The sequence below is a fragment of the Pteropus alecto genome, unplaced genomic scaffold (assembly GCF_000325575.1).
Source record: "Pteropus alecto unplaced genomic scaffold, ASM32557v1 scaffold109, whole genome shotgun sequence".
Taxonomy (NCBI): Eukaryota; Metazoa; Chordata; class Mammalia; order Chiroptera; family Pteropodidae; genus Pteropus; species Pteropus alecto.
Genome location: NW_006494608.1, coordinates 9,761,484 through 9,782,266, shown reverse-complemented (window position 1 = coordinate 9,782,266; position 20,783 = coordinate 9,761,484). Strand labels below are relative to the sequence as shown.

Genomic DNA, 20,783 nt, shown 5'->3' with positions numbered 1-20,783 from the left:
GTTTTTGTTGCCATGATAAAAACTTATTCACCTGTTTCCCAATCATCGCTACTTGACATCACTAATTCTGACTGTGTAGGCAGTTTAAAGAAAAAAAATAATTTCACATTTGAGGCTTTCTAAAACTGGTTTCATTCTACTAATAGAGAAATAATCCAAATCTCTGCCCACATCTCATTTAGGAAACGTCTATTAGATATAGAGAACTGTTAGTAATTGTTATACATCAAGCTTTAAAATTTACTGACTTTGGTCTTTTGCTTTCACAAATGTTCCATGTGGTTTCAAGTTAATAGTGCCAAGTGGAATAGTAATCCCATTTAACCACAAGGCCTTGTAATAAGAAGCATCTTGTGGATGCCAAACCTCAGTTCAGTTACCTAAAGGCATTAGCTATATGCCTCCACAAGTTATGATTCCATTATAAGTATGGAAGGGTGAATTTGATATAAGATTTTTGTTTTTGTTTGGGGGGAGGCAGTGTTTGTTTGTTTTTCAGCTCTAGACAACAACTATTTGCTGTGGGATAGAATTCCAGAGATGCAGGTCCATCTTTGTAACCTATTTAAAAATATTTCATTACTGAAATAGAAAAACTTTCTCACTATAAAGCAAATCCATTTCTCTGATGGTTTTATGATTTTGATACAAAAAAAAAAGTGTCATAATGAGATTCTAGTAGATTGTCCTAATATAATCAGTGTTGTTTATACTGTGGCTTCTTAAAGAAGTAGAAGACAGAAGAAAAAAAGAAAGACAGGAAAAAAAAGAAAGGAGTAGTTTTGTCTTTTGAATATCTGTCAATTTTTTTAAAATGTTGTATAATTAACATAATAAAAATTATTTCTTCACACCTTCCGGGAGATTAATGGACATATTTTATCTCAATATTTTACCACATTCCCTAAAATTAAAAATTAAATCCCCAGGAAGCATATTGACCTCATTTTCAAAAATGTTGATAAATAAGAACATACATTAGTCCCTGAACTTAGATTGTCTCCTTGTCTAAGTCTAGCTGGCTATCTAACTTTGATGAAAAATGGGCCTACAGGAAAGTGAAAACTATCAGTTAGGCTTCTAGACATTCACTTTAAAGGATAGGTAATATTTTTTTTATCCTGTCATTCAAAAGTCCATTTTGAGTAGCACTGAAATACTTGTTTTAAGTTGGGTGATGTCTTTTTAAAAAAGGAAACTGGATTATTAGAAAAATACAACAGACTTGTGATTTAGGAGACAGAAGAAATTCCTCCTTTGGAAATAGCATATCTAGTTTTATCAAACAGTGTGGATATGATCATTTCACCCTTATATGAGAAGTAATTTATTTTTTCGGTAAGCTATGTATAACCTAGAAATGTGTATGTATCAACTGTTGGCATCCTTATCTATAGGTATGCATGCACTCCCAGTAAATGTACCAATGGAGGGGTCTCTGATTTTATTTCAAATGTTTAAGCAACAAGGCAATTACATCTGCTATGTTTTCTTCTGATGGATGAAAATAAATAGGCAACCACACTATCTTTCCTAAAGAATTTGCCAAACAAACTGGAATGGCCCTCACCAAAAATTAAAGGCATCTGAGATACACTCAAGACACTTCAAATCTCTATAACAGCATTAGTTCAAGACTGCCCAGTATTCAGAAACTGCTAGTGTCTTCAACTTTAAAATGATTCTTTTTAATTTTCTTGTTTAGTGTATTTTTAATAAATCCCTCTGGGAGAATCTCCTTTAAAATATCAAGTGTTCAAAAATCGTTCACCTATGAACCCATTTGCTGTCTTGAGTTCATTCTTTGTTGTTGCTTCAGTCTTAAATAGAACATTTTGATTCATTCTGCTCTCAATTTTGAGGGAGTTTACTTAAGATAAACTTGTCACTAATTTAGGCATAAATCTGATCTTCTTCTATGTTCCATTTTTATTCTAATATCATTCTAGCATCTCTGATCTAAATCTAATGGCAATAAATTTTGCCTTTAATTCACACATTCCCTCATATAGAATTCTTTCGTGACAAGGAATGGGATATAATAAGCATTCAGATAATGAATCTACATCATATATATCAAGATGTAACTCATGTCTGAGATATTAGTCTAATGTGTTCTCTGCATTTCAGAAGTTCAAATCAGTGTTTCTTGATATTTTAATGAATTAGATAATACTATTATATCTCATATAGAGGTAGAAATTTCAAAATGGGGATAGAAAAACATGTTGGCACTTTTAAAAGTTGAAAGATTCTGATATCACACTACAAATTCTATTAATTTTCACTTTATCAATGTCATGGGTATTTTATAATAATAAAACAGATAAGCGATCATTTTAGAGGCAACTGTAGTGAAAGTGGCAAAAATCACTTGCTTAAAACTGGACTGCCTTCTGAATCCAGGCTGTCAGCTTCTAGTTATTTTAGACAAGTTATTTAACATCACTGTACTTCAATTTCCTTCTTTGTAACCTGAGATAATAACAGCACCTACTTCAGAGAATTACTGTGAGAATAAATTGGATTAAAAGATGTAAACTACTTAGAAATGTGGCTGGCACATTGCAAATTTTCAAAAATATTATTAATGTTGTAATTGTTATTTTACAACCCCCTTTCCCTGGCAGATTCTCACTAACTTTTAGGGTTAAATGGCTTGGAAATTTTCTTCTTTCGTTCCTTCCTTCCTATTTGCCTTCCTTCCTTCCCTCCTTCCCTTGCTCTGTCTCTCCTTACCTCTCCACTGCCCTCTTCTTCCTCCTCCCTCTCTTTTCTCTGTACCTCCTCCTCATCCTTTGGATTTTTTTCTTTTTTTTTTTTAGATTTACATTCAAGAAGTTTGGATAATTAACTGCCTCTTTTAACTTGGAGCTTACTACTCACTAAAGATTAATCAAATATAAAAGTAAAAACAAACTATACTGTCATAAGACCTAGATACTAAGCAGACCTCTGAGTGAAATTATTACTTAAAAAGTAAATGCTTTCAACAGGTGTAATAAAACTAATGATAAAATACATTTAGTTACTGGTTCATTTTATACATCTGTACCAGTACAACCAGAAACTTTATCCTCAGGCCATCCTTTCCTCTATGTCTCTCACTTGATTATTTTTGATGAGAAAGGCAGTAAAAAGCCCAAATGGCTAAGCGGTTTTACAGTAAAACCTAGTTTATTCATACAGTGTGTTCCATTTACTCTTCTCTGGGAAAGGCACACACAGCACATTATGTAATTGTTTGGGATTTCAGTTCAAATGTTCCATAATTCTTACCATAACATTTTTTTAAAGGATTTAAATAGATATGTGTGTTTTAAAAATCACAGAGTTTGCATCATACACTGGCTGTTCTAACATGAGATTACAGAATCGTATGCAGTGTCAATTCGACTGCGGCTCTAGAGAGACCACATACATGGTAAATGATAAATATTAGTTGCTGGATTTCTTCAAACCCAAGACACCATCGGTTGTAAGACATTAAGAAATAAAGTAAATGCTTCCAGTTATAATTGTAAAATGTAACTCTAGTTTAGAGATTCCAAAATATAAAAAACCTGTATTTTAGAATCAATGAAATATGATATTATGAGCTATTAAGAAATATTTATTCCTCAATTCCTCCTTCCATTGTCTGTAATTCAGTATTAGGAACTATTAAGTATGTAAAAATCCCTAACATAGTCCCTAATCTTGGGGGATTTAAAATCTATTTGTTAAAGAAAACACAAATGTAAAAAAGTAAATGATATGAATTAATTAATGATATGAAAAAGTTGTACAAAATATATCACAAAAGTTATACAAAATATATCACAAAAGCATATAAGCATGTATTCAAGTATTGCTAGGCACATACTAATTACAGATACTAACTCTTATATATTGCTCTACTCAATAATAAATAGAGTAGTAAAAAACAAAGGTAAGAAATTTCAAAAGCATTGCTTCAGTAGTCTGTTCAATCTTCAGTTTTCATGTACTATCTCATAGATTAAGAAAAGAGATCAATGAAAGCATCTTGCCCACATAAGCAGCTACTCTATGTAGCATTCAACACAGTCATGGCTTATGATAAACAGAGACTTAATGTTATTAAGAATGCTAAAAAGTGCAAATTACATCATCAAAATTTTACTGGGAAATACAAGTGAGGGTGTATACACTTCTCCGTAGTTAGTAAAAATTACTTCTGACCAAACCAACTGCTAAAAAAACATTCCTTGAGGTTAAGACTTAAAATATCTAAGTTGTTTCTCAGAGGAAAATAGAGTTTGATGTCCCAGGAACAGTGAAGCCATAGCCATCAAATATCATTTTTAAACAGATTCAATTAAAAACTATACTTGAAAGTAGGCAGTTCTATATTGTTGACATAAATTTACTGTGTGCTCTATCTTTCAAAAAATAATTTTTGTTTTAAATTAAGAAGATATGCATGGCAAGAATTTAAATTATCCTTCCCAGAGCCAACATCAGTGGGATAAAGAATGTGAAAAGAAAGAGTCAAAGATTACTAAAGGTTGCTATTAAACTAAAAGAAAAGACAACATTGAAAATCCTATAGTTTAAGGGGTATTTTCCATAAATTCTGTTTGAGACATTGTATCAACTGTAGGGTGATCACAAAGAAATAAGAAGTCCCTGTCCAAGGCAAGTAATTAACTCAAGTAAGTACATATTAAAATATATTAACTCAAATAAGTATATAGTAAAATATAATCAACACTATAATAGAGTTACAAGCAAAATGTCACAACACACATCACTTCTGTTGTTGATGTCTTAGAAACAGGTCTTAAAGAATAAATAGGATTTTCACAATTGGAGTTGAGAGAAAAAAGCATTCTGGACTAAGGGGAAAGTATGGAGAAAGAAAGTAAGCCACAAAATGTTTAGAGAATTATAGAAAGTCCTATCAGGAGCTGCATGCTATGGGAGAGAAGAGATAAACAGCAAGATTGTGAAGAACCTAGCAAATCCATGCCAAAGGGCTAGACTTCAGAAAGAAGTTTTGGAGTATCCAAGTTTCGAATGATCAAGGTTGTACCTTAGGAAGATTAACTGGATAACAATGCGTGGGATGGATTGGAAAAGAAACAGGCTGGAGGTGAACAGATCAGTTAGGAAGCTACTGCAGTCATCTTAGCAAGAGGCACTGGAAGAAATGGGTTCAAGTATGAAAAGCTTTCTGAGGAAGAAAATGATGGGATTAAACGTCAACCAGCTGTGGGGGGTGAATCTGATGTTTGCAGCCTGGTAACCCAGCGGATAGGCAGAAAGTGTATAAAATCAGTGATGTGGGAGCCATAGGAACCCTTGACACTGAACTGAGTATTATTAAAAGGGCAGGAAAGGTAGTGGTAAACTTTGAAGTATGCATACTTTATGGGATTTTGTTGTCTGGACAGCAGGTTGAAATAGAAAACCATTCAAGATACTTTCTAGCTCTCTTTTCCCTGACCACCCATAAAATGCTATTTTTGAACTGCCTTTGACCTTATTCTATTGGCCTACCTATCCATTCGACAAATACTTAGTGAGTGCTTACTATGGGTCAAGGACTGTTTAGATAAATGGGGCCAATCAGTGAACAAAACAGAAAAAAAATCTTGCCATCAAGGGACTTGCATTTCAGTAGGAAGAAAGATAATAAATCATATATATAATTAACTACATAGTATATCGTGTTAGAAGCAAAAATGCAATGTTATGGGAAAAAAAGATTACTAAGGAAGATTAGGAGTGGTGATTCTGGGCAGTGGTAGGGGGATAGTCTATATTAACAGATGTTACAAATCACAGCCTTTGAACATAGTGCAGTGTTTAAGAATGCTGTTAGGGCATTGCTCACTACATTCCTAGTTTTCTCTTAATGAAAGCACATGAGAAAGTCATTAAGTTTCTATAGAGTCCCTGACTTCTCACCACCATCAATTTCCTAACTGATCACATTTCTCTCTTGTCACTAATGGCCAAAAAGAGGAAAGGTAAATTTGTGGTCTTCTTCTAAAATGTGTCAGCCAAAATCCAATTTAGAACTCTTGAGATATTAATAAATATGCAAAAATAAACTCCGAAGTTACTTTTTAAAAACAGTTTTGACCTCTTTTTGACACTAAAATTAGTGGCTTTAATTATGCTAAAACTTGTTGAAATAATACATTTAAATAATTACACGACATGTAACCTCATGAGAGGTATATTTGTCTTCTGTATTGGTCACAGACACTTTGGGTACTTACATGAAATTCACACAGCCTGTGCCAGCAGGTGGAGCGATCCAGACGAAGCTGAGGTTGGTTGTGGGCAGATGACTCACATGAGAGGCCACCACGCTACACATAAACTGGTTACCAAACTGGTGGTCAGACATGATCCCTGAGAGACAGAATGGGAGAGAAGTTGTTATAAAACAAAACAAAACAAAACAAAGTCTTTCTTTTTGTGGCATAACAATATTTTCTGGACATTTTTCTTTTATGTTAAGATTCATCATGCTGTTTGGCTTCTCCATAAGTTATGCAGTTTTTTACTTTCTATTGTTAGAAGATAATTAATCATTTAAAACATTATTGCTAAAGAGTAATCTATTAAATTCATTGCTATAGCACTAGCTTTGCTTTGATTTTGTTGATTGGTCTTTGCCCATCGCCAAAGACCACCAGGACCACATCTACAGTATAACAAGATCGGATTTACTGGAAGTGTTTACAGCAAGGAAGACCAAATACTATTGGGAACTGGAAGATATCTCAATAAGAGGAAGATATCTCAATAGGAGGGGCTTATTAAAATATTTGGGCTTGTGTTAGGTTATTTTAGAAAGCTGACCCCAGAATTTTCTAATTTTAGTTCTGAAAGTCCTGGAAACAACCCCTACCCCCTACCCACCCACCCCCACCCAGTTCTGTTGGAGAGGTCACAGGGAAAGGTGTTTTTGCTTCTGGATTTGGTGCTATTAGAAATAAGGGCAATTTTATCACTAAGTATCTTAATAATTTTTATCTAGGATGCACGAAGAATGGAGTAGCATGAAAGTTGTGATTAATAAAAAAGCAGTAGCAGCCATATTAGCACGAAGAGGGAAATGTTGGTCATTTTGGTGGTTTGCACCATGTTCTTGCTTTTGTCTGTGTTCATGCATGAGTACAAATTGGTGTTGTTTTTATTTCAAACCATCACAGTCTGAGAATGGCCTTGTCTGGTGTTGATGTTCTGTGAAACTGCTTATATTCAAAATGAGAACTGCATGGCTTAGCTGTGAGTGCCAGGTCAGCTCCCAGATGAGCTATCAAAAGATACTGTCTTTATTTTTCAATAAGGTGATTCTCTCAGGTTTACCTCATTTATAAAATATTAATAAATATTAATAAATAATAATAAAATAAAACTTAAGATGGGCAAAAGACCTGAACAGGCACTTCACCAAAAAAGACACATAGATGGCAAATAGGCATATGAAAAGATGTTGAACATCTTATGTCATTAGAGAACTGCAAATTAACAATGTAATGCCACTACACACTTATTATAGCCCAAATCCGAAACACTGACAACATCATATTCTGATTGGGATGTGAAGTGACAGGAACTCTTACGTGTTGCTGGTGAGAATGCAAAATGGTACAGCCACTCTGGAAGACAATTGACGTTTTCTTACAAAAATAAATACACCCTTACCATATGATCCAGCAATCACACTCCTTACTATTTACCCAAATAAACTGAAAATTTATGCCCACACAAAAACCGGCACATGGATGTGTGTGTATGTATGCATATGTGTGTGTGTGTGTGTGTGTGTGTGTGTGTGTGTGTATATATATATATATATCAGTTTTATTCATAATCATCAAAACTTGAAAGCAACCAAGATGTCCTTCAGTAACTTAACAGATAAATAAACTATAGTCCATCCAAACAATGAAATGTTATTCAGAGCTAAAGGGAAATGAACTATCACACCATGAAAAGGCATGGATAAATAAATGCATATTACTAAATGAAAGAAGCCAATCCAAAATGGCTACATAGCATATAATTCCAACTACATGACATTCTGAAAGGCAAAACTACGGAGAGAGTAAAATGATCAGTGTTTGCCAGGGATTAGGAGGGAGGGAGGAATGAATAGGCAGAGCACAAGGGACTTTTAGGGAAGTGAAACGATAGTGTATGATACTACAGCGGTGGAAACATATCATTGTGTATTTGTTAAAATTCATAGAATGTACTACAGCACAAGTGAACCCTAATATAAACTATCGACTTTGAGTGATCATGATGTGTAAATGTAGGTTCATCTGTTGTAACAAATATGTCACTGTGGTGTGGGATGGTGATAGTAGGGAAGTTGCGTATGTGTGGAAATGGTATATATGGGAAATCTCTGTACTTTCCACTCAATTTTGCTATAACGAAAAAATGCTCTAAAAATAAAAGTTTGTTAATAAAAATATCAATAAAAACATTGCCAGGAGTAGGCCTGGCCAAAACGGAAAACAAAAGTCCCAGCCACAATCATGTGGGAAGGGAAATGAAACAAAATAAGGTTTCAGGGTTTCAGAGCCTTGGTAACAGGATTCATGGTCAAATGTCTCCATATTCCTCAAAACTCCTCTTAGAAAGTGAGTCAAAGACTAGACTGCATATTATTTGACAGAATTTTATAAGGTAGCTCTACTGTCATAATTACCATATGCCCTATCCTGGATAAATATGCCACAGAACAACAGTCTTGCAATCTAACAATCTGGCAGAGGAGTTAGTTAGTTCCCCAGTGTGGCTGCACAGCAGCATCACCTTAAGGAATTGAATAAATACAAGTCCTAGAGATCCCGAGTTAACTGGTTTGGGGTAAAGCCTGGGTATTGGGAGTTTTAAAAGCTCACCAAGCAAATCTAATGTGTAGCCGAGAACATGCATTAAAAGTGCCTTAGTAAAATGCTGTCCAGAACTCAGAGTTTAAAGCAATATCACTAAAGTACCAATATACAGTTTGAAACTATCCAGCAGTGTCTTACATAATGGCTCTGGTAGTAACACAAAATATCCTATCCTCTTAACCACTGTTCCTAAAACCACCCCAAATATGTATTCTGAGGACCTTTTTGTGTACCTTCAAACACTAGGAATGTGCAGTGGTCTTTGCTTTTTTAACATACTGGCATATTATACTGCTACCACATTTTAATTGACATTTCCTTTGAGAGCATCTAAAAGTTGGTCAGAGATGCAATTATTAGAAATCTATTTATCTTAATATCAACCAGCAGGGAAAAAAAAAACAGTATTTACAGAATCCCTATTTTGCATCAAACACTGTGTTAGGCCCTATGGGGGTACATAAAAGAAATTTAGGACAAAGTCCCTGCCCTGAAATGACTTGAGCTGAGAAGGGAAAACCATAATAAACTAACATTCTAAATAAAACAGCTAGAAAATAAGTAAGTGCTAACTAACCATGTGGTATTTACAAAAAATACAAAATAGGAGTATTAACTTATTTAAGGCTCTTAATAACCATATGAGGGGCAGCTGTTATTGTCTCCATTTTAGCAAACAAGGCACTAAGATATTGAAGATAAAAGGACTTACTTACAGTCATAGAGCAAGTGGACAGTGTAGACTGGATTCAAGCCAGTGCCCTTGCTACATAGTCAGAAATGCCTCTATTGAAGAAGAAACCTGGAACTGAGTCTTGAGGGAAAAGTTAAAATTTCCCATACTTGTTTTATTTACATGAGGCAGCAGAGTATAATCGAGAGACTGTTTCCTCACTCTGCGACATACTGCTATATGACCTTGGTCAGGATGCCCTCTCTCAAGCTTCAGTTACAACATCTGTAAACTGTTGGTCCACGATCACTAAGACTCCTTTCAGTTCCATAGCTCTCTGAGTACAATCTAAATGAAGAGAAGAAATATGGGAGGACTTCTCATAAAGGCAAACATAATGAGCAGAGGTGTGCATATAAAATGAGAACTAGGAGAATGAGAGCAGTCGGAATCAGCTTCCAGTGTTCTTCAAAACACAATTTTCTGCATCCACCACAGTGATTTTCTTAATGGCTTTTGTGTCATGAAAGATATATACCATCTAGTTAATATATGTGATTTGGAAACCTATTCTTGGAATAACTGAAATTTGAATTTGATCATGAATTTAAATTTATGATGGTGTGTTTTCCCTGTTGCATTATGGATAATAAGATTCACACTGAGTTGTTAATATTACTTGGAAAGGGAAAATAGTATCTATAATAAAAGAATTTCATTACACTGCATATTTCAGGGAGATACATACACATAAAACACGTGTCTATAATGTAGTTAAAATATAGATTTTATTTTCATTGTTGTGGTTATATGTGAACTGTCATACAAAAAAATTTTCATGTGAGATTTCTTTTCCAGAAAAAGAGCCTATACTTTTTTCAGAGAATTGGATGGTGAGAGAAAGTAAGCTCTTGAAGAAATATGGCTCTCCTGACTGACCTAGCTTTGGGCAAAGAAAGTAAAGTATATCCTTCAAACTCTGAAGTTCAAAAAGATTGATAACTGTCTTGATTTTAGCAAGATTTTAAAGCATCCATGTTATAAATACATGTTCCTTTGGAATATTGTGAGCACGCATTTGAAAAGAGAATATTCACAATATAACTATAATTTTATATCAAAAAATAATATAACTTTAAAACAATTATGCCTTTGACAAAGTAGGGATGTTTGAAATTTATTAAGTCATTCGAACCATTGGATATCTAGTTAAAAATATTTGTCTCCTCAGTCAAAGTTGTGGTTAAAAAATAGGAATCTATACCAGAGTTTCTTTTATCCACATTATACTTCTGCAAGATTAGGCTCACAATGTCTTTAATTGTTCTAAAGTTGCTTCCATCATCCCTGTTAAGACAGTGATACACGTTTCTGTGCCTTCTGGGATGTCATTTTCCTTGACAAGTCTTCAGTTATTTTAAGTTTGTGACTAAACCTTGTGTGAACTCCATTTTCCCTCAGGAATACTTTTCTATGCTTTTAATGCATACCTTGGGTCTTCAGAACTGTAACTAGAATTTTTGTGATACCCCATCTCTAAAATAAAATGTACATATCTTCATAAAAATGCAGACTATTAACTTCCAAGAAACAGACTGAAGATTTTATTACCAAAAATAACCAAAGTAATGGGGAAATTACACATTCATGTTGGGTTTATTCTATATTTTGTAAATTAAGAAAGACATGGTATACTCAAATATGTTTACTTTGTAATTTGTCGTGGTTAAAGTGGTTAGATCATGTTCTGGCTTATTTTTCATAGGTTCCAAGAACTCAGACAACTGTGGATGGTATATCAACAGACAACGGGCAAGTACATTAAGATTATAGATTTTTGTTTGTAAAAAATGTAACCTTCGTCTATAAAAGATGAAATCTTAAAATAAATATTATTTTATTACTTCAAATACTTTCGGAAAGTTTGATAGAATGTTTTGTCAGGAAGCTTAGTAAATTTATTAACTTATGCCTACATAAGAAATGGAAGGTAAGAAAAATATTTAAGATTATTTCTATTTCCTTTTATTTTTATAATTGCTCTTGCTTTAAAAGTGACATTTAAAGACTTTCATCAGTTAATAAAGAAATAAACTGTTCTGAAAATCTAATTTGGAAAGTTAGTATTATGTTGTAAATGAAGAGAGAAAATGAATTATGGAGTTCCTTTTAGTCGTTCTTTAATCTTTTCATTTGATTCGAGTATGAAAAACTTTACTTACAGAATTTGATTTGTCTATTATTTGCCTATTTTGTTAAGTCAATGTACTCAAACATTTCAACAAAGCTAAACACGACCTATAGGATGAAAAGTAATCACAAAACTTTCTGAAAACATCCTTATTGCAGCTTATCTGTATAGTTCTGGCCTGATGAAAATGGATAGAAAAAGAATAGCTCTCAAGTAGTGCTACAAGATAATGAATAGCACATGTACTCACACATACATATATACACTATGTATGTTTAATTTTTAAAATATTGATTTGAAGGCATTTGATTTCAGTCTAGAGGCAAAAAAAAAAATACTAAAGCTCTTTTAAAATCATTCTGGAATTGTTTGTCTACGAGCATAAGTTAGAAAATGTATGAGGAGCCATGCTATTTCTATATCTCTGGTCGGTTATGTAAAAAGAACTTATTCTAAATAAACCTGATTCTTTGCTCACTCATTGCATTATATTGATGAGAATTCTTGCTGGTTCTCTCCCTCTCTGTTCCTCTCTCAGCACTACCATTTTACCAAGTGCCTTCTCTGTGCCAAGTGTTTTACCCAGATCATTACGGGAAAGACAGTAGAGGGGAAAGGTTGAGAGCATAGACCCTTGACACAGATTGCCCAGGTTAAGATCCTTGCCCCACTACTAAGAAGTTGTGGAATCGACGGGCAGGTTACTCAAATATTCTGTTCCTCAGTTTCCTCCCCAGGGAGATGGAGATGATAATAATAGGGCGGCTGTGAAGATTAAATGAGTATATGGTACATAGTTAGCACTAAACGTGTTAGCTATTATTATCATTCTCATTTTAGAGATAAAGGATAATAAAGTATAAAGAACCAGTGAATTTAAGTGACTTGCCAAGGATAGGAGAGCTAGTGAATAGCATTTAAACACAGGTCCATCTTCTATCTTATACTGACCACTGGCTTCCTCCCTGTGTCTTTAAGGAGCAGTACCTCGATTATGAGACTCCTGTCCTGGTCAACAGAAATCCTCTCTAAATCCAGTGATGGAGTGCAAAGTCAGCAGGTGGGTGTGAGTAGGAAGAGGGCATCTCCACTAGGCACTGGGCACCTGCTCCTTTGACTTGTTCTGATACGTGTTAGATTCACAGCACAACTTCCAGTATAGAAGTTGGATTTTACGCATATACAGGCCAGAGAAATCCAAAGAGGAGGAGGCTTCGGAGCTATAAAGCCAAGCAAACATGGGAAGCTGAGAAGAGCTTCAGCAAGGATTTCTTTAAAGAGAAAACATCTTGCATAACTGAAACTTTATATCCATTGACAACAACTCTTCATTTCCTCCTCTACCACAGTTTCTGGCAACCACTCTTCTATTCTCTGCTTCCATGAGTTTGACTATTTGAGATATCTCATATAAACAGAATCATGCAGCATTTTTCCTTCTGTGACTGGTTTACTGCAATTGGCATAATGTCCTCCAAGTTCACCTATGTTGTCACATATGGCATGATTTCCTTCTTAATTTTTAAGGCTAAATAACAATCTATTGTATATATATATCCTATTTTCTTTAAGCATTTATCCATTGATGGACATTTAGGTTGTTTCTATATCTTGGCTATTGTGAATAATGCTGCAATGTACATGAAAATGCAGTAACTCTTCAAGATCCTGATTTCAATTCTTTTGGATATAAACTCGTAAGTAGGATTGTGGGGACATATGTTAATTCTATTTTTAATTCTTTGAGGAACCTCCATATCTTTTTCCACAGTGGCTGCAACTTTTTATATTTGCACCAGCAATGCAATGAGTTCCAATTTCTTCACACCCTTGACACCACTTATCTTTTTTTCATATATAATAGCCACCCTAACAAGTGTGAGATAATATCTCATTGTGGTTTTTATTTGCATTGCCTTGATGATTAGTGATGTCGAACACCTTTTTCACATACCTGTTGGCCATTCATAGATCTTCTTTGAAGAAATGTCTACTCGAGTCCTTTGCCCATTTTTAAATCGGGTTATTTATTTCTATGCTATTGAGTTCTAGGAGCTGCTGTTCAACAGATATAAAGTGTTCATTATGCAAGAGGATTAACTTCTAGAGTTCTGCTGCACAACATTGTACTATAGTCAATAATACTATATTGTGCACTTAAAAATTTGTTTAGAGTAGCTCTTATGTTAAGTGTCCTTAAAACGATAAATAAATGAATGAAGAAATAAACAAATAAGAAAAAAATTAAGAAAAAAACAAGAGACTGTTCCTTTGTTGGAATAACTCCAGGCCCTAAAAACCACCTCCAATATTCTTAAGCCCACTTTATTCTTTCTTCACTGACAAAGAATTGTTCAGTTGACCAATCCAGGAAGGAGTTTAATGCAATACCAGAATTACTATCCAGCATCCTGGATCAGACCTCTGCCTATCCTAGTTTTAAAAAAATGAAGAAGGGAAATAGAAGACCCCCGGACAGAATAATAACAGCTAACATTTTCTGACTATTTAATGATTCAGGCATAGTTTTGAATGCTTTGCAAAAATTAACTAATTTATTCATTAAAAACTCTAGGGAGTATTATTATTATTCCCATTTTGTAGATGAGGAAACTGAAGCTGAAAGAAGCTACATAAGTTGGCCAAGTCACTAGTCCCTAGAGAGACCATTAGTCACTTGAAATCCAGTCCTGTCACATTTTGGTAGTGCAGTCTTGGGCAAGGTTACTTAAATTCTGTAGTCTTATGATCATTCTCATTTAATATGTAGATAATAGTAAGATCTATTTAATATAACTGTGGAAATGATTAAGTAATAACGTGAGAATTAAATGCTAAATTGCATGTAAACTTGACTATGAGAGTTTGTTAAATGTTAAAATTTTATTTGTAGATTTAAGAATATATCTCAGTCCTTCTGTTTCTACTACACTCACACAAAACTCCCCCTTAAATGAGTAAGTGAACTGCAAATCACTCAGGCTTAGCATGTAGCCCATATCTAAAACTACCAACAGGGGCATGGTGACACTTGGCTAACCTCTGAAAGTCTCTGCATGTAAAAACAGGATCTGATTATCTTAACTCTACCTCCAGATTGGCTGACCTAACAGAACTGTCTCTAGCAAGGCTATCTCTAAATAACCAGAGACTACTATCATAGTTATAGCTCAAGGTAAAACTGCTTTATCAAATATTTTATCAGTTTTTAAATGAATAATCCCATAGTCTTCAAACTTCAAATGCCTCACATCTTGAAAGAATTGTGAATCCGCCTCCCTTCTTCCCTATCTTGACCATCATAGCCTATATTGTCACTGTAATATCAATGAATTGACCCTGATGCCATTTAGTCTAGGACAATATTTCTCAATCTTTTTTTTTTTCATTAAAAAACAAGACTTTTTAGATATTTTGCCCTAATTGTCCTCATCCCATGAAATTTTATATAAAACTAACATATAACTGAAGCCCTGGGTATACCTATTGATATTCTCAGTTGCAAATCATAGAATGCAATCTAGCTAATTAAAAGAATTTTTAGAGATATTAGCCAATTTCTCTGGCAGGTAGAGAGAAATAACCTTGGATGCTGCACAGCAAGGAGTGATGCCCACCACACCATGGGACTGGTCCAAAATTAAAACAGCAGTTGCTACCACTCACTCCTTGACATCAATCAGATTTGGACTGAAATAACAAACCTCCACCTCAGCTATTCCAAAAAAATATATAAGATTCCATTACTGCACTTGATTGAATGTGAATTTTCCCATGCTGAGTCCCCCACCTCATATCTGTCTTCTATATCCAAGTGTCATAAGGATGAGTCTAGTAGGTGTAAACTACATTACATGGCTTCACTCTAGAAAAGAAGTATGGAAATTCTACTTTGGGATGGCAGCACTCACAATGTGGGGAACTGTATAAATTTTGGGGGGCAATCATATCGATAGTATATGTCTACTGCAGAGGACAAGTTCAAAGTCGTTAAAGTTCTAGATTTCTTGATCCAAAAATAGCTAAAATAACTGATAGTCTTAAAAAGCCATGGCTTTTAGGACTATTTTCCATGAATCTATACATTGAGTTCTGTGGGCATCCTACCACTGGAAAGCTATTGCCTGTAGCAGTCAATCTATTTGATGGACAGGAGCAAAAGCTCCTCATATCCTTCCTGGACAGCATGACGTATTTCCCAAAAAGTACACTGAGACAGAAGATGGGCCTCTGCTTTCTGAATGTAGTTACTGTGAATCTGGACTAAGTGACAGAGATCCTTTAAAACAATCAGGACTCCTCCTAAAGGAGGCACATCAATGATAATATTTATCATCTCAGTTAAAGAGCACTATCTAGTCTTGGACTCATTGTTTACTATTTCCTCCCACCCCAATCAATCATCAGTCCTCCTGATGTAACCTCAAAATTTTTTCAGCTGTGCCCCTCTCTTGCCTACCCTTCCCACTATGGCCTTATTTCAGGCTTGCATCATTTCTTTTTTGACCAGTGTCAACAGCTCCCTAATTGGTCTCTTAATTCCTCAGAATAACTCCTCAATATAGGTATCTTTATAAATTGCAAATCTGAATTTATCACTCCAGTGATTTAATCCTTCAGTGGCAACCCATACTTATAGAAGTAGGCCTGAGTTCCTCAACATGACGTTCTGCCCTCTATCTCTTTGGGCTCATTTATCACGACCCTTATTCAAAATTCATATTCCATCAAGACCAAACTATATATCGTTATATGTACACATCTGTGGTTTTGCTCTTGTTCTCTCTGCCTAGACCACGGGTCAGCAAACTACGGCCGATGGATCAAATATGGACCATGGCCTGTTTTTGTACAATGATTGAGCTAGAAATTGTTTTGCATTTTGAAAAGTCATACGACAAAAAGAAGAATATGCAGCAGAGATCTACTCTTATGGCCTGAAAAACCTACAATATTTACTATCTGGACCTTTACAGAAAAAGTTTGCTGACCTCTGGCCTAAAGTGCGCCTTCTTCTTCTGGCTTGGCTCAACCTTCACTCATCACTTAATACACATATGAAATCATAAATCATCTCCTTCAGAAAATTTTCTGTACAACTACGTCCTGTACCCACAGTCAATGTTAGGAATATCTCCATGCTCTCACAAAACCCAGAGAATAGTTCTGTTGAACCTACTCACTGCGTTACAGAATTATCTGCCTTCCCAACTAGACTGTTAGTTATGTGTTATAACTTTTTTTTATCCACCACATCTATGATAGGCACATAATAAATGTTTATGGAATGAATTGTTGTTGAATAAAGGCAATACAATTGACATGATATGGTAGCAAACTAATTTAAATTACAAGAGCTCTCCATGGTACTGAAGAGACTCTGCCTACAGCTCCCTCCTATGGGATGCCCAAAACCTTATGTTTTGTGTTCCTCAATTACCTTCACTAGCCTCTATTATGACTCCGTTTCCATTTCTGCCACTTTTCAGCAACATTCCCATAGAATTCTAACTCTTGTCAAACTCTCTTCTGCTCCAATTAACCATACATAACTTTGGTCAATTTATTGCTCAAGGAATAGCCATATGCTCTCCCACACTTTCTAGTCCCTTTGTGGTTCAAGGGGTCATGTGAACAATTTTGACCAATGAAATCTGAGCAGAAATGAAGTATACTATTTTCTAGTTGAAGCACAAAGTAGAGAATATGAGTCCTGTAGGTTCCTTTATCCCTCTACCTTGATGGCAATGGAAGCCATACACTGAGAGAACATAGCTACGATATGGAAATATCTTAGATTGCTGAGTCCCTGCATGGAGGACAACTTCCCTGAAGAGTCTTTGACTCATATCAAAATGTCGAGTTAAGCTGCAACTTGGGAGTTAATTCGTTACCACAGTAAAACTGAATTGCCTTTTAATATAACCCTTATCACAGTTTGTTTACTTAGATTTCCTTTACTAGGTTATAAATTTCTTGAGATAAATTATTTGATCTTATTGATTTTACACAGAATCACTCAATAATTGCTAAATTAATAACTGCTAAATTAATGAATAGACTTTTAAGCCTGCTCTCCTCTTTTTCATGTTATTTCTCTCTCTCAAAAAGAACAACAATCCGTTTATTTGACAGCAGTCAAAGGAAAACTGTCACGAGTATAAACTATAGAATAGTAGTGAACAGCGAAGACTTAAGAGCCAAATTACCTGGGTTCACAACACAGTTTTACCATACACTGGCTATGTCCTTGGTAAAGTATATGGAAACTCTCTGCGCCTCAGCTTCCTCAAATGTGAAAAAGTCAGAACAAGACTACCCACCTCACTGGCTTACATAGTTAAAGTATGCAATGTGTTAGAACAATGCCTAGCACATAATAAATACTATGTGTTAACTTTTACTACATCACTAAAACTTCTTTTTAGAAGCCCTAAATTTCTATCCATGACTTACAAAATCAATAATATTGTTTTCTGGTGAAGGCACTTCATTCGATAACTCTAGTCTTTGTTTTCTTATAGAATTAATTAATAAATTAAAGAATATGAAATCACACACAGTATGAAAAAATTACAGTGTAAACATGTATAATATTTTAATAACTGCAAGTACTTCATCTGTTTACATCATGGTAGCAGCTTATGTACCATAAGAAAGCATTAACAATGAATGAATTCTGACGACGAAATATATTTCATCATGTGTTCAGTTCATCTGATTCCGAATCAGATAAAAAAAAAATCTCAATACATTTTTAAAGACAAATCACAAAAAAAATTGTTTTCAAATATGATGTATACTACTTTCACTTAAATTTTACTAAAATTCAGACGCCACTGAGACAATAATTTGAATATTGGATCAGCAAAATCAGCGTTCCATACTTTTTGAGTCTAAACGATTACAAAGTAGTCTTAGAAATGCTTAAATTATTTTCATACTTAAAATAGATTAGGAAAAGAAAAATAGACAAAATTTAGATATTTTAAAATTGTCATAATCTATTAACTTGTAAGCAGAGCATATTAATTTAACTCTAAAAAAATTATACTGGGATTATTTAAAACAGGGGTCCCCAACCCCCAGACCGCAGACAGGTATGGGTGGGTCCGTGGCCTGTTAGGAACCAGGCCACACAGCAGGAAGTGAGCAGCAGACAAGTGAGTGAAGCTTCATCTGTATTTGCAGCTGCTCCCCAGCACTAGCGTCACCACCTCAGCTCCACCTCAGATCATCAGGCATTAGATTCTCATAGGAGCACTAGTCCCTGGCGTCAAAAAGGTTGGGGACCACTGATTTAAATACACACTCACTTAAATGATCACAAAAAAGGTTCTTAATAATGCAAGTTATTTATTAAAGGTAAATTTAATTTTGTTTCTCCCCTCTAGTTTTCATTTATTTACAATAAATCATGGCTATTGGAATCCTTCAATGTTTCTTCTTTTCCATTCAAATTATATCATTTTAAACATCAACCTGAATAATTATATTCTTATTGTATAGCTTCTTTCAGGCTTTATGTATATTTCCTTTAATGTGAATTTATAATCATATATTGCTTCTTACATTATCAGTAAAGTTTATATCATTTCCATTTTGTATTCTTTGAGAAAAACAAGTTTAATTTTAGATTTGGAATTCTTTTACCTATAGTTTCTAACCAAAAAAGCAATCCCTCAAACGTTTTTTTAAAAATTCACTTATATACCTCTATTCATAGTGGGGAAGAAAATATTAGAACTTTTATATTTTAATGTCAAATGTATATGTTCTACAATATACAAAGTATGTAAGTACAAGTGTATATGTACAAATTTATAAATTAAAATTAAATAAATAAATATCTAATTTTAAATGCATGCTCAAAACTTTTAATAGAGGAATCCAATAAGAAAAGTTTTGCTACACTTTTAGAGACTTTTGACAGCTCAGGGAGGAAATGCAGATTAAGAGATTTAGTATGAAAAATCATCTTATGATTTTCTAAGATGAGGGAATTATCAGATTCTTAACTTATCTTCCAATGGTCAGTAAGGAGATACCAATAGTGATGGGAATAAGAACAAAAGCGGCTTTGACTTGACTCCATTACAATATTCTTCAAGGGAATAAAGGAGAACATATGCTAAGAGGAGCACAGGAAAAACCTGAAATTGGCAGGGTGTGTTTCTGGTTAGTCTACGATGGAATTATTATCTAGCCTGAGGATGCCAGATTTCTGCCAACAAGGGCCAAAGATGCCTTGAGGACTTGCTTAATACAGTGAAAAATTTGTGGCCAGATATTGATAATGCAAAGCCAGCTACTATAGGTATCATTAAAAAGTATGCATTATTTTGTGAGCCCAGAGATAGCAAACGTGTCTTCTTGGGACAGAGAATCGATAAACAATTACAGCAGCATTTGAGACCAGTTTCAAAAGAGAAGTAAAATTCTCTTGGCAGGGGTTGTTGCAAAAGAAACAGCAAAGTGGGAAAGTGCTGGTCACACTGAGAGAACTAAGGAGATGTGAGAGTGTCTGAAACAATGGTGTGCACAGCAGGCACAAGGCGAAAAGGGCTGGACAAGCAATTGAGGCTCAAATGGAAGGCCGTCAAATGCCTCATTCAAGAATTTATACTGATGCAGGCACAATGGGAGTGACCACTGGAAATTCATGTTCATAGAAAGAAATAGTAACATGGTAGTGGGAAGTAAAATGAATAGGCGCAAACCTAAGAGCATCAAGGATGGTGCCTGGAAAATTATGAAAAGAGAACAAGCAAGGTATGAGAAAGGTTAGAATTCCAATATTAAGAGAAGCATTTTTTATTTTAATCTACTGCTTTATGCTTCGTATTAGAGTTCTAGGGCTGCTGCAACAAAGTATCATAAACTTGGTGATACTTAAAACAACAGGAATTTATTGTCTCTCAGTTCTGGAGGCCGGAAGTCCAAAATCAAGGTGTCAGCAGGTTGGCTTCTACTGAGGGCTAAGAGGGAGAATCTGTTCCATGTCTCTCTATGAGCCTGGTGGCAC

The 20,783-nt window shown here is 34.7% G+C and overlaps 1 protein-coding gene across 2 annotated transcripts in view; it reads right to left on the bottom strand.

The window, feature by feature from the left end:
- RELN (reelin) overlaps nt 1-20,783 on the bottom strand; it is a 457,821-nt gene that overhangs the window by 314,097 nt on the left and 122,941 nt on the right. For both annotated transcript variants that reach the window (XM_006925407.2, XM_025041934.1), the window contains exon 3: nt 6,252-6,387. In XM_006925407.2, coding sequence (XP_006925469.1) covers nt 6,252-6,387 — 136 coding nt within the window. The remainder of the gene's footprint in view (nt 1-6,251; nt 6,388-20,783) is intronic.